The sequence below is a fragment of the Oreochromis niloticus genome, linkage group LG23 (assembly GCF_001858045.2).
Source record: "Oreochromis niloticus isolate F11D_XX linkage group LG23, O_niloticus_UMD_NMBU, whole genome shotgun sequence".
Classification (NCBI taxonomy): Eukaryota; Metazoa; Chordata; class Actinopteri; order Cichliformes; family Cichlidae; genus Oreochromis; species Oreochromis niloticus.
The window spans coordinates 27724254-27739376 of record NC_031986.2 but is presented as its reverse complement, the minus strand read 5'-3'; the positions used below and the strand labels follow the sequence as shown (position 1 = coordinate 27739376).

The 15123-nt window shown below is 39.6% G+C and overlaps 1 protein-coding gene across 2 annotated transcripts; it reads left to right on the top strand.

Annotated features, from left to right (window-relative positions):
- The first annotated feature begins 1214 nt into the window (after window positions 1-1214).
- On the top strand, window positions 1215-14444 carry LOC109194292 (hydroperoxide isomerase ALOXE3). 2 transcript variants are annotated; one of them, XM_013265917.3, is made up of 17 exons: window positions 1215-1498; window positions 1781-1853; window positions 6713-6858; window positions 7003-7157; window positions 7326-7530; window positions 7686-7770; window positions 7918-8034; window positions 8119-8222; window positions 8526-8692; window positions 8949-9092; window positions 10892-11095; window positions 11262-11348; window positions 11423-11592; window positions 12499-12620; window positions 12707-12807; window positions 13683-13853; window positions 14000-14444. In XM_013265917.3, the coding sequence occupies exons 4-17, from the start codon at window positions 7011-7013 to the stop codon at window positions 14177-14179; spliced, it is 2004 nt and encodes a 667-aa protein (XP_013121371.2). In that variant the 5' UTR covers window positions 1215-1498; window positions 1781-1853; window positions 6713-6858; window positions 7003-7010; the 3' UTR covers window positions 14180-14444. The 2 variants fall into 2 exon arrangements, with proteins under 2 accessions (XP_013121371.2, XP_003458017.2); XM_003457969.5 differs by lacking the exon at window positions 1215-1498 and adding an exon at window positions 1505-1650.
- The last annotated feature ends 679 nt before the right edge of the window (window positions 14445-15123 follow it).

Genomic DNA, 15123 nt, shown 5'->3' with positions numbered 1-15123 from the left:
CTATGCTGCTAAAAAATGGAAAATAAATATTTTGCAAAATATCTGCATAAATATTTATTTTACGTGGTTAATGTGTGTGGCAGGGCGTGGTCTGCAGTGCCGCTGCAGGGGAGGCGGACGCACCTGAGCGGCATCTGCAATCAAGCCTCGCCGGCTTAAAGTCTGTGCTCTCTCTGCTGTCGTGTTGGTGTGTGTCGGGCTGTGAGCTGCAAAACTACAGCTGGCTGTGTGGGTACACAAACCATGTGTGAAAAGTGGTCAATAAAGAAAAAAAGCATGTTCATGCAAACATCGTTGGGTCTCCCGTGGTATGTTTACAATGGGACATCTGCTCCTGAACCTCTGCGCACAGCGTCTGCAGACCGTGGCTGGATGAAGTCGCTAGTAAGCTGTCATCTGTGAGGCGTGAGCTGTGTTTGTTGTTACCATAGTTCATGGAGGAGAGTAGCTGCTCACATACATATGTGGATCCGAAGATCCATACTTGGCCTGCCTGGGGTTGAAAGTCTCGATAAATGCACAGCATTTCGGTGGGTGCGGTTTATGCGAGTGTGACGCTTATTTTGAGCGATGAAAAATAATAACATAATTTTATTTTTATATTTCAAGATCACAATAATCTTCCAAGTTAAAAAAGAACTAACACAAATAAAATACACTTCAGTTAAATACTTATAATTTTTTTCCAAACCACGTGGAGCCGCAGTATAAGGACTAAAGAGCCGCATGCGGCTCCGGAGCCACAGGTTGCCGACCCCTGGTTTAGACAACCCAAAATGTGATGTCCACATATGTGGACGCCAGGTCTTAGGAGGTTAAAGCCTTTCGAATGTATTTATGTTGTGCAGTAATAGAGAAAAGTCATGGAACATCTTTTTTTTTTTTTTCAAATGGTTCAAGTCCAAGTAGAGTTTCTTTTGTTTTTTCTGAAGAACATGGGTATAAAATCACCCTTAGTAGCAAACATTTAAAAAAAAAAAATATCTATAGCTTAGAAGTTCCTACTTCTGCTAATTTTATGAGTTGTGTGGATGACGGTAGAGAGATCTCTTAACAGAGAAATGAGCAGTCCATTAAAAAGCAAAGAATAAACAAACTACAACATAAGCTTGTTCTTTTCACAACACTGGATGAATGACATGTTTCCTCATATCTTCTCTGTTTTTAAGAGAACTTCCTGTTTGAATGTAACTCAGCTACTAGTTTGGGGCAGAGTGCTTTTGCAAAGTTTCCTTGTTTCTTTTTATTTTATCATTTATCTTTTCCTCATTTCTCCTCTTTTAAGTGGCTTCACCTGCTTCTTCTTAGTTCCTTGTGTAATTATATTCCAGGTGTCATGACTTATTGCCAGTGTGAAGAGGTGAACTGCCCATCAGTTTGCTTATTATCTGCATTTCTTCAAACATTCGACCCAAAGGACCACACCCTCTCTATACTGGAATATAAAGTGGGACGTATAATATGACAGCAATGACTGAAACAAATGTGGGCCATGTAGGTAAGATTCACCAGCTTAAAACAAAACCCATCTTGAAGAAGTGGACACACAGATTTTAGCTTATGTATGGGCGATCACTGGTTGTTGGACTGAGAGCAGCCCATTAATCATTAGAAACCAATCTGTACTGTATTCGTACAGAATAACATGAGGTGACTAAACAACAATGAAAGAAGGATATTGCTGAGGAAGCACCAAGTCTTTTTGACTTGGTTCATTCAAGCAAGAAGTTGAGTTCAGACGTTTCTGAGTTAATCTTGTTTTCTCCTGTATTTCCAACAGCACCCCAAAGAAGGTGACAAGAAGACAGTCTTCACACACTTCACAAACCAGCAACTGCAAAGTTAATCTAGAGGTGATTTTATTTAACTGCTGTATCACACAGTGTCTCAAGTATTTAAATGTACTGTATATATGTATCTGTGTATTCTACCAGTAAATCAAGAGGGCTTAATTAGTGAGTGGGAGGCTGTGTGGTGGTATGAATCAGTAGTTTCTGCAAACAGAAACAACTAACTATGAAATGAATTTGAACCAGCTCATTCTAATTACTGCAACTTCAACACTACACAACAACACAACACTAAGCTTTTTAAGTGAGAACCTTGTGAACACTGGACAGTTTCCTCATAACTTCATTTGACATCTTTACTTGTTAGTGTTTACTGTTATCTTTACTTGTGTATCTTTTCCTTGTTCCCTGTAGTGTTCTGAATGTTAGTTCTTATCATAGCTTAACCCATTAAAGCCTAAACCATGAGATAATTGCCAGAAAACTAAATTATTTTGAAAGTGTGTATTGAACCTTCTGAGAAACAATTCAAAAAAATTAAATATCAGTTTGCATATATAGAGAGCAATAAATTCTGTGGAATTTATTGCTCTGAATTTGTTTATTTCACACTTCTTCTATGATCTGTGAGCTTCCTCATAGATCATCTATGAATGAGATTACATAGATAATTAGCATTGCTAAGAATACAGCAAAATATTAAGCTGCAACCCAACAGAACAAATGAAGGACATGCTCTTAATTCAAACAGAGGTTTGAAGAAGTAACAACCCAGCAAACAATAGGCTAAATGAAAAATGAAGCTCTACCAGACTCCAAAATAATTTCCACATCTGGTTTGGGATCTATGGGAAAGTTATGTCTGTGTAGGTTCTCAATCATCCAGGTCACGATAATCTAAGAGCTTTGAAAGAAAAGCATCTGGACTTCTTTAAGTTTCTTGAAGACATTTCACCTCTTATCTCAGAAGCTTCTTCATTTCTAAGAGCAAATGGTGGAGAGTCCCAGATATGTAAGCCCCATTGGGAGTGTCCCTTGAGAAGCTTGTTGACCCACTATTGATTGTTTTGCCTAATCATACAAGCCAAGGCGTAAAAACGGGTGTGGGTCAGCCAAGGTTTCAGGTGAACCCAAAATGAACGTGCCCCACCCTATTATGTGACTTACTGAGACCAAATGACCAAAGATGTGAGTGGGCGTTTAGACACGTGGGAAGATCTCTCAACTGATTTATAGATGGCAGACAAATGATTTTGTAAGCCACCGCCTCTATTCAAAGATGGCCGTTCACAGTGGACATAGATGGCTTCTTTCACTCCTCTTTCAAACCATCTTTCTTCTCTGCACCCAAAATGTTAAAATTTTGGACAGAGTGACCTTTGTCCTTTAGATGCAGAGGGACAGCCAAGTGTTGTCCCGTGGAGGTGGCTCTTCTATGTTGTGCCATACGTTTATGAAGTGGCTGTCTGGTCTCTCCAAATAGAGGTCTGGGCATTCCTCACTACACTGTACAGCATACACTACATTATTAAGTTTGTGTTTAGCAGTTATGTCTTTGGGATGAACCAGTTTTTGTCTAAATGTGTGGCTGGATCTGAAGTACACTGGGATGTCATACTTGGAGAAGACTCTCCTGAGTTTCTCTGATAAACGTGCTACATAAGGGATGACATGATATGTTGTTCATTTTGTCCTTCTGGTTCTCCTTAGTTGGTGTCTGAGCTTCTTTACTGTGAATCTTTGCCAATTTTATGAAATCCCACTTGGGATAACCACATGTTTTAAGAGCTTCCTTTACATGTGTGTGTTCCCTCTTTTTCCCTTTTGGCTTAGCGGGAACATTTTCTGCCCAGTCCAGATTACTTCAATTTTGTGCTCTAGAGGGCGGTGATAGTCCAAGAGTAAGTACTAGTCCATGTGTGGGCTTCCGGTAAACTCCAGTATTGAGGTTTCCATTCGCCTCAACCCAGGAATGGCAAACTATTATCTTTTGTGTCTTCCGTTGTAAACTTTATGTTTCTATACACTGACTTGATGTGAGTAGTGAAGGTTTCTACTTCTTGGGCTTTGATTTTGACCTAGGTGTCATTCACATATCTGTACCAGTGGCTAGGTACTGTCCCTTTAAAAGGTACTGTCCCTTTAAAAGGGACACCTAGCAAATGAGGAGCTGTCAACTGTTGAGTGATAAACTTTGTACCAAAGAGCCGTTGTATGGCAAATCAGTGTTCATACACTCTTTCTTTATGTTTCTATACACTGACTTGATGTGAGTAGTGAAGGTTTCTACTTCTTGGGCTTTGATTTTGACCTAGGTGTCATTCACGTATCCGTAACAGTGGCTAGGGACAGCACCTCTATACTACACATACCTCACTGAACAACTAGCCTATTCACGCCAGTCTATACAACACAGGGCAGAGTTTTGCTGTGTGTGTTTCTTGAACCTTATGTATGTATCCTATCTTGAGTCCATCCACTTTGCAGCTTTTACTTTTGTTATTACTTTTATTGTTACTAGATCCAGAACAAAATTAGATTATAACTTAGCCAGCAGCTGTTGTTTTTACTAAGTTCTGTGATTATTATCTAGTTATCATAAAAAAAGCTCAATTCTAGCATTACATTTTTGAGATCAAGTCACTGTGGCGATTGTGCTTCAGTAATGTACATTTAACTGCTTATTTTCCATAAAGTCACTAAGTAACCCTAGAATGTGGGAGAAATCAAGCTAACAACATATAATCGCTGAATATAGTTGAGATGAATCCAGCTGGAATGTTGCCAGTTATTGGGAATTGATAGAAATGATCCGCTCACTGAAAAAAAGAAAATAAAGAAATGAAAGTGAAACAAGTTCATTTTAATCTTTCACTTGAACATTGAATGACAGTGTCCTTATAACTTTTTGGGTTTGAAGAGAGCCGTCTCTTCAAGAGATTAAGTACGTATCATTGTGCGGGCGTTTTGTAAAGTTTCCTTGTTTTTTGTTTTGTTTCACTTTTGTGTGGTTTCCCAGGGTTTCACCTGTTTCTTAGTTAGTTCCTCTTCATCTAAGGTTCATCTACTGTTCAGTTGTCATGGTGAATCATTACCAGTGTAATACAGTGCACTGCCTATTGCAGGAATAGTTGCTTTGTTAGTGTGTTCATACTATCTGTATTTTTGCAAAACAAAACAACTAAACATCCACTCTGGATTTGCAATTTTAGGTATATTTCTTAGATGCCAGGTATTCAGCCAGTCGTGTGCTCAGTCACTTTTCACTACCCACCAAGTCAAATCCCTTGCCTGAAAATGTTGTGGTAGCTGAAGCAAGTAGTTCGTAAGAGATAACCTGCTGTCAGCCCTGAGCTGAAGTTGCTTTTCGTAGAGAAGAGAGCTTTAAATGTCAATAAAACCTGTACTTTTAAAATACCCAATTTACTTTTAAATAAAGCAATCATCTGTATTTTTTAAAGAATGATACACATGATGATGCTCCTTTTTTATTTGTATTTATTTTATCTTTACAAGTTAAGTTGTAATCTGTGTGAAGTATCATAAAGGTACTGCAGGTATTGCTATGCAACACTATGCATTTTGCTTACAACTGGCTGAATAGGAACAAGTGTTTACATTGCCTTTTGATAGGAAGCTTAGGAAATATGTTGTTAATACTTACTGAAATGCTTGGTATGCACAACTAAACTACTCTGGTTTTGGTTTCTGTTGAGACTCTGTTGTTGTTTTTACCTTCATCTGCAGTTACACACATGAGGGTGGATTTTTATATTTTTTTTATGTATTTCCCCAGTCCTTTTAAACACAGCAAGAGATTTTTAACACAGCATTTCCAAATATCCTAGTTTTATTTTGGCTCTTACATTTTTTCCCTTTGTACAAAGAAACAAAGTTCTACAAAAAACAAAGGCCAGGGTAAAACGTTGTTAGCTCCCCAATGTCAATATTCAACAGTCTGCACTCTTTTCTTCTAGTTCTCAGCAAGTCTCACACACATCTCCTGAGAAATCCCAGCCATGTCTTTGGCAAATCTCTCAAGCTCCTCCCCGTTTGATTTTCTTCTGGATGAACCTTGGTCTTCAGTTCAATTCATAGATTTTCAACGCAGTTCAAGTCAGGGCTTTGTTCAGGCCAGTAAGGCCATTCCCTTTGGTTTTCTGGAGGTAGTTCTTCACTAGGAACAACTTATCTGTTGGAAGACAAGGTGATGAACAAGACCCAGCTTTGCTGTTGATGCTTGAGGTTTTCTTTCAAAGTCTTCATATACTTATTTCTCCACGATTCCTTGAACCTTGATGAGATTCCCAGAGCATCCCCACTGCATAATACTCCCATCACCATGTTTCCCTGTGGGGATGACATTCTTTGGGTGCACACCTCTCCCTCCTTTTTGCAAACATAAGGAGCATCTCTAGGGTTTTCTTATCTGGCCAAAACATCATGCTTCCAATGTGCATAATATTTCTCTAGGTTGTCCTTCAGTTTGGCCTGAAGATGTTTCCTCTGCAGAAGTGTTTCTCTTGGTCTGGAACCTTGCAGCTTGTTCAGGATTCTAATGTCTTTTTTGAAACTACCTCACTTGGCTAAGTCATTCACTAGGTTTTGAGAGGTTGTTTTTTTTCACAAAAAAATAAAAATTTTATTGGGGGGCCTAATAATTTTGTCCCCATCTATAGTTGTTGACCTGAAAAAGAAATTTATAGTTGCATACTCGTGCACTCTCTTATGTCTGTACCAGTATTTCCGTTGATAGAACGATTACAAAAACCTTAAAAAGCAGTCAAACAGATATCTGTAACAGAAAGTCAGTCATTTTTTTTCAGTGTGTAATTAGTTTCTAGACATAAGAAATATTCATAATCTTGTAAAATGAGGTGTAAAATGTATTGTATTGTATGTGCTGTGCCTTTTTTTTTCAGGTCCCACAGGTTGAGCATGATCTCACCAGAGATGACAGTATCATTTCAAAGGACACTCCCACAAAATTGTGCATAAATAGAGACATCAGTACTGCTGCATCAGCAGAGCAGTTCATCAAAGGAACGTCTTGGTGTCATTAGCAGAGGTAAGACAGATAACCTTTGAAAGGATTTCAGTCAGTGTCAGGTTTGGGATTAATTCATTGTCAAAAAAAAAAAAAGAAAAAAGAAAATCATAAAAAAATATTATCAGAATTCTTTAACCATCAGGATTTTTGTTTTACTTTCAGGGGTGAAAATGGTTGATTATGAAGTCATTGTGCTCACTGGCAGTCTGGGCTTTGCCACCACTTTTGACAATATCTACATTAAGCTGGTTGGCCTGAATGGATCGAGCAAACGCAAATGCCTGTGGAGCTGCATGCCATCTTTCTACAGCGGTGCAGTAAGTCTGAAATATCCATCTCTACGTTCAAATGTGGGACATGCTTGCTTTTTTTCCCCCACAATTAAAGTAGATGTTTCATAAGGTCACAGCCTAGCTCCCGATTATAATATATACGTAATCTTGGTCACTTGTAAATGTTCCAAAGCTGATGTGTCATTACTCTAGGTGTCACGTTTTACTGTGACCTGCCCAGTCTCCCTTGGAGAGCTTTTACTGATAGAGGTAGACAAAGAACATCGGTTACTCCTCCCAGACATGTCTTGGTACGCTGCCAAGGTAGAAGTGACTTCCCCTGAAGGAGACACCTACCACTTTCCTATCTACCAATGGATCACCAACAGCGATGTCCACCGCTTCAAAGAGGGAAAAGGTTTGTGGAAACATGCTTGCCTGACATCATGCATGTAATTTACTGAACAGGAAAAATAAAACAGAAAGATAAAGTATAAAGAATAATGAAAAAATTCAAACCATACTATAATTTAAGGCAATTGCTGTAAAACAGTAAACATTTCTATGTTTAAGCTCTCAGAGCCTCTCAAGAAAAAAACAGTCTTTTAGCCAAGTACAGTCGGCAGGAGGAGCTGGAGAAGCAACAGCAAGTCTATTGGTAAGAGTGCTGAGCTGTTATTTTAACAGCTAATAACTAAAGCTAATAACATCATCCACCTCTGTCTGTGTTTATTCTCAGACACAGGCGTTGTTTGTGAATGGGGACCACCTGCATCCCTTACATCTTAAAACTTTTTTTTTTCAGCTGGGAAAAAGAGGGAATTGCACACTGCATGAAGGCAGACAATGCCCAGTCGCTGCCCTATGATATCCGCTTCTCTTTAACTAAGACTGCAGAAATGACCTACATTTCAGCCAAAGGGTGAATGCCTTAACTATTTATCTACAGATATAATGGAATTATTAAAATAATCTTAACACAAACTGTTGTATCTTTACTTTGTAGACTGGGGCAAATGGGACTAATGCAAATACTGGAGTGGAAAAAGGAATTTACTCGTATGGAAGATATTAGTCTCCTGTTGCATATCCATCAGACTAAAAGATCAGGTAATGAAATTATCATTAAACTACTCTCTAAAGATGACAATTGACTCAGGAGTACTTAATTCCCAGTAAATAAGGTTGTGAAATCACTATTCCACTATTTTCTCTTGGCTTCTTCTGAAACCAAGAGAAAATTACAAGTATATGAGCTTTTAAAAGAGTTGTTTATCTATCAAAACATGTATATTTTACCAATTCCAATAAAGATTCCTGTTTAATATCTGGAAGGTTCAGACTCACAGTTACATCCATGAACCTAAAGTCGGTTTTATTTTACGATGAAGTAAAATGATGTTTTATTTCCAGATTATGTTCAGAAACATTGGAAGGAGGACGCTTTCTTTGGCTACCAGTTTCTAAATGGTGTCAACCCCATATTGATCCGACGCTGTACAGCACTGCCAGACAACTTTCGTGTCACTGATAAAATGGTCTTCCCTGATGATCAGCATAATCTCAAAGATGAAATGACGGTAATTGTTCAATTCCCATCAAATGCTGTAAAGAATGGCCAGAGAAGTTTTCTTTCCCTAAAAGCAAGGTATTTCACAATTGTCACTAGAAATTGGAGGATGAAATTATGGTAATCCCGATGAACTAAAGTTGACTGTTATCTGGTTTATCTGTTTGGCAATGTGAGGACATTCACACGTTTACTTTGTAAATGTAATAGCATGAGTATGTGTATGGAATCAAATTATTGTGTATTCTTTCTGAAATTTAAAACAGAAGGGCAACATCTTCCTGTGTGACTATAAGCTTTTGGATGGAGTGCAGGCAAACACCATCAATGGGAAAAAACAGTACTTGATGGCTCCCCTTGTTCTACTCAGGAAAAATGAAGAGGACCAGCTGATGCCAATTGCTATTCAGGTAAGCTTAGGACTTTGGTTCTAAATTCAAGTACTATCAAGGTTATTTTCGTTTACAAGAAAAAATATCAACCTTGCTGAATGTGATAGTCGCAGTTAGCTCAGCTGCTAATTGATCTCAACAGCAGCAAAGACTTCTCTTTGTTATGACGATCGTGGCTCAAGAGTTGGGAGTTCGCCTTGTAATCGGAAGGTTACCAGTTCGAGCCCCGGCTTGGACAGTCTCGGTCGTTGTGTCCTTGGGCAAGACACTTCACCCGTTGCCTACTGGTGGTGGTCAGAGGGCCCGGTGGCGCCAGTGTCCGGCAGCCTCGCCTCTGTCAGTGCGCCCCAGGGTGGCTGTAGCTACAACGTAGCTTGCCATCACCAGTGTGTGAATGTGTGTGTGAATGGATGAATGACTGGATATGTAAAGTGCTTTGGGGTCCTTAGGGACCAGAAAAGCGCTATATAAATACAGGCCATTTACCATTTTACCATTTACCATGAAGTGAAGTTCAATCACCTAAGTGTGATTTGTGGAAATCCAAATGTAATAATCATAAATGTCATCATCATCTGCATTCAATGAAGTTGACAAAAACCCGCCGTTAATGGATCTTTATTCTGTTGATTGCATGGGTTGCAGGAGGGGCCACAGTGGCCGACTGTTATGTGGATCAGAGTTCTTGATGGTTCTATCCCTATATGCTGTAACTCTTTCTTTAGACATGGGATGTCACCTTTCTGGTGTGGAAAGAATCCAAGCTTGTGTATGAGAAAGCGACCAGGAATGGGTATAATTGCATTGCCTCAGCTTTGTGCTTTTACTTTGGGGTTGCCCCTAGCCTGCATGTGTGTCCAGCTGGTCTCATTGGAGCACCCAGATTGGGTGAACAAGATGCATGAAATTTAATTTTCATGCTGGAGGACTTAATTGCTCATGTGGGCAACGACAATGAAACCTTAAGAGGCAAGTAAGAATGCCTTGCTTATCTGAGCCTGAGTGATGTTATGTTACTGGATCTCAATGTTAATCACAGATTATCCATAATAAAGACTTCAAGCTTAAGTGCATCTGGCACAATTCCTACCTGTGCAGAACTTCAACTGCATTCTGAAGCAGGCAAGATATGGGTGCGTGAAGTTGCTCCAGTTGGTAGTTGGCGCATGCCATGTTGGCAGTCTACAAACCGAACAATAGGCACCAAAGGTTAAGAGTGCTGTCAAATCAAAGGAGGAGTTTTTTTTAACTTGGTTAATTTATAGGATGCTAATGGATGATTACAGTTACTGGTAGGCTAAGCAGAGTGCTGCTCTGGCAGTGGCTGGATCAAACACACTGATGTGGGAATAGTTTAGTGAGAGGATTCTGGCAGAGAAGGCAGTTTCCTGTTTTATGCTGCTTACTTAAAATAAGGATGCATTCCTCCATGTGTGGAAGCAGGGTCATTGTGTGGGTCAAGTGGGATGACCATCCCATCAGTACTGATATCAATCAAGACAGAAAGTAAAAGAAAAACAGGAATAAAAACTGGAGTACATGAGACTGCAACATTTACTCAAAACACTTTCATTTTTTAAATAGATCAAAATAATAATGACCATAACTGTGTTCACATGCAGAACTCTACAAAAGTTTCAGTTTATCATTTGACCCCTTTGGGAAAACTGAATTACCCACTGTTGATGAAAACCTACACAAACCTTGCTGTCTGGTCTCTGGGAAGAACATGGGGCATTAAAAACACACGTTATATTTATTTATTCAGTACTAACAAATTAATTGAATTTACAACATGTTTGTCTCGTCTGCCGCAGCTGAAGCAGAAACCAGCAGAGGACAACCCAGTCTTTCTCCCTACTGATTCTGAGTACGACTGGTTGTTAGCCAAAATCTTTGTGAGGAGTGCAGATTTCAACCTGTATGAACTGAATGCTCACCTGCTGCGCACTCACCTGCTGGCTGAGGTTTTTACAGTCTCATTGCTGCGCAACCTGCCCATGGTACATCCTCTATACAAGGTAATTAAGGCTGAGGAGCCTTCATGCTTCCAAGTTAAGCTATACAGCTAAATAACTTGATTGTGCAGCAGTGAAACACAGGACTACACACAAAGAATGTGAATATAAATAATCAGAAAAGAAAGGAATAAGTACTTTTCTTAATGAATTTTCCTCTTTCTCTCAGCTTCTCAGACCCCACACTCGCTACACTCTTCAGATCAATTACTTAGCTCGGGACCTTCTTATCTCTGAGAATGGGTCTTTTGCTAAGGTATAAATAGTCTAATATATCTTCTTTTTAAGTATCATGTAGTCTCCTCTAATTGTGCCTTGACTATTCACTAGTTTACAGCTTCTGGTGGAAAGGGTGCTGCCGAAATCCTGAAGAAATCACTGGCCACCGTGACCTACACCTCCCTCTGTATCCCAGATGATATTGAAGAGCGTGGATTGAAAGATGTACCAAACTTCTACTACAGAGATGATGGACTCAAGCTTTGGGACATCATCCACAGGTTATATCACAACTTTGTCTGACAACACATAAAATATATAAAAAAGGAAAATAACTCCTTCCCAGTTTGTGCTCCACCCACAGATAAGGCCTTGCACTTTGTGCTTGTTTTTTTTGTTTTTTTAATTATATGAATTTATCCAGCCAGATCAGCCGAATCAACCCTAGCGATCAATGGGGTGACAGATGTCGCAGCCAGATCGCCCTCACATCCGGGCAGCATCCGAGCAGCACGGTGGCACGGTGGTTAGCACTGTTGCCGCACAGCAAGAAGGTCCTGAGTTCAATTCCACCATCAGGCCGGGGTCTTTCTGTGTGGAGTTTGCATGTTCTCCCCGTGTTTGCGTGGGTTCCCTTCGGGTACTCTGGCTTCCTCCCACCGTCCAAAGACATGCAGCTTGTGGGGATAGGTTAATTGGATAACCCAAATTGTCACTAGGTGTGAGTGTGAATGGTTGTCTGTCCTTGTGTGTTGGCCCTGCGACAGACTGGCGACCTGTCCAGGGTGTACCCCGCCTCTCGCCCTATGACAGCTGGGATAGGCTCCAGCGCCCCCGCGACCCTGAAAAGGATAAGCGGAAGCGAATGGATGGATGGATGAATTTATCCATGCAACCATGTTTACTATTCATCCATTCCCAAAGGCTTACCAAAACAAAATAGTCCCTCATGCCTTCCTAGTGAATAGTTTTCCTTTACATGCCAATCTCTCTCTCAATGTCAGTGGCGGGAAATAAACTTGATAAGAGGAGTAAAAACTCTAATTACAGAGTGGAAATGATTTTCACACATTTTATATACTTGATAATTATCTGTTATGCATTATAGTTTTTTTTTTAATTAGTGTGCATAGAAAGCTACAATGAAACCAAAAACAATGTTTGAATGTATCCCCATTTGTCCAAAGGTTTGTGGAGCCAGTACTCACCCACTACTACGAGACTGATGCTGATGTCCAGGAAGACCATGAACTCCAGAACTGGATCAAAGAAATTTTTGAACATGGATTCCTTTCAAATAACAATTCAGGTGATGATAATGTGAATGTTGAATATTATCATGAAATAGTTTTAATTGAATTTATGTGTTGACAGTTTATTCTTCTGTATTTATAGGAATTCCACAGAAATTCACCACTAAGAATGAGATGGTCAAGTTTGTCACCATGGTGATCTTCACTTGCTCCGCCCAGCACTCAGCTGTCAACTCTGGACAGGTGAAGCCTTTTAATTTACCTCAGTTAAAAGTGATTGTGTATCGTTCAGAGAGTGTGGTTTTCCTATATGAAAGGATGAAGGCCAGTTCTGTGCAGATAAATTGCACTAAACTTTGAGGCTGTAAACTTTGATGAGTATTTGTACATAATCTGACTTTACATTAGCACCATCCTAGCAGCAAATAGGTAGAGCTCACTCCAATTGGAATCCCATTTATCGTATAATCATTTGACTGCTACAGTGTTGACCCTGTTTTTCGGTGAAAACACAACATTCAGAGCAGAATCAGCTTTCTGGAATTTCCTTATCTGGATGATTGAGCATATATCAAGCAGTGAATGGTATTTGACTTGTCCCCAGTCCCCAGTCTGCCCTCTGTCTGGCCAAAAGCTCAGTCAGTGATTCATCAAAGACAAAAGTGACCTATGAATGTTTTTGCTACAAATTTGTCTGACTGGGACTGAAATTTAAATCAGCATTTTACACCTTCATCTTCTTTGTCCTGGTGCCTATAATAGTTTAGCCATCAAGCTAGTTGACATCATGTAATGTTAGCTACCCCAAATTCACTAACTGTTCAAGGATTGGTGATATTCAGCTTTGCACCTTCATTTAGCAGTCTAGCACTGCTGTACATTTTAGCAGTTTTTTTTCTCAAGATAGGAACTTGCCAGCTGATTTTCTGCTACCTATGTAAACTTCATAAATCCATTATATATACTGGATTTTAAAAAGCTCAACACCTGGGAGAGCAGCCACATTTTATTGTATTGTTTTTTTAATGTAATGGCTTTTAATGTCACATTCTTGTGTTTCAAAGCTATACTTCAAGGCCTATTAATAGATATATTTATCCATTACTTTCTCAATGCAGTATGACTTTGGTGGCTGGATGCCCAATAGTCCTACCTCTTTGCAGCTTCCCCCACCAACAACAAAGGAGACAGCAACTGAGAAAACGATGTTGGACACATTTCCCAGTGTTAACACCACAGTGCATGCCATGGCCACCTTATGGCTACTCAGCAAGGAGTCATCTGACCGTGTAAGTGCTCTGCAAAGGCTTTATAAAAGACAAAGATCATCATGTATGTGTGTATTTTATGTAATGCACAATAAGAGCAAAGAAAAAAATTGCCCATAGTTGAATAAGAAGTAATTGTTTAGTTGATCTAATGTCAATCTCACCAGGTCCTTCTTGGCCACTTCCCCGAGGAGCATTTCACTGATAAATTTCCTCGCAAGAGGATAATGGAATTTCAAGAAGAGCTCCAAAGGCTGAGTGCAGAGATCAAAACCAGAAACAAGGATTTGGACCTTCCATACACATACCTGGATCCAAAAGTGATTGAAAACAGTGTGTCCATTTGAATATTAGAAAGTGTGTTCTTCAGTTTCATATCAATAAACAGGAGGAGAGGGAGAGCAGCGATGCTTCTGGTCAGGCTTTTGTTTCACATCATAATCTAAAAACAGCTTTTAAGCTTATGAACAGGAAAACTAAAATAATTGACCTGCTAGTGACCATGTTAGTGAATATATGTATATATATGATAGGCATTACAAAATACTATATAACTGACACATTATGCCACATATCTTGGCAGATGCAGTGAATAAATTATGTGTAGAATTTGCATGTTCTCCTTGTATCTGCATGGTGTCCTTCTTCAGTCCAAGAACTTGCGTGGTATGTTAACCGATGACTCAGCGACTGTATGTTTAAACTTAAGCCTTCTTTTCTGTCATGGTTCTGGGTCAGTTCTGACCCAGAATTTTTGAGTTCTCATGTTTTGATTTATTTTTGCATTATGGATTATTTTTCTTGTGCTCTGGTGCTTTGATTATTATTATAAATATATATGTCTTATTCTTGGCGAGGGATTAGTTCTTCAGTTGTGTCCTATGTTTAGTATAGTTTGAGTTCCATGTGTTATATTCTTTCTGTTTGCCTCTCGGTGTCAAGTCTGCGTCTTTGTGGTTTGTGTATTGTTTCCTATTTTATTTTGAAGGATTGTGTCTTATGTCAGTGTGTCCAGCTTCGCTCCCCCTGTTTCGTTAGTCTAATTTCTCCCAGCTGTCTCCCTCCTGTTGCCCATTTCCTGATTACCGCCCTGTGTATATAAGCCCTGTGTGTTCTCCTGCCTGTTGCCGGTTCGTCTGTGTTATCTCCCTCCGTCATCTGTGTTTCAATCAATCAATCTTTATTTATAAAGCACTTTTCATACAAACTGTAGCACAAAGTGCTTTACATGGTTAAAAGCAGCCCCCCCCCCCCCCAACACACACACACACACACACATACACACACACAC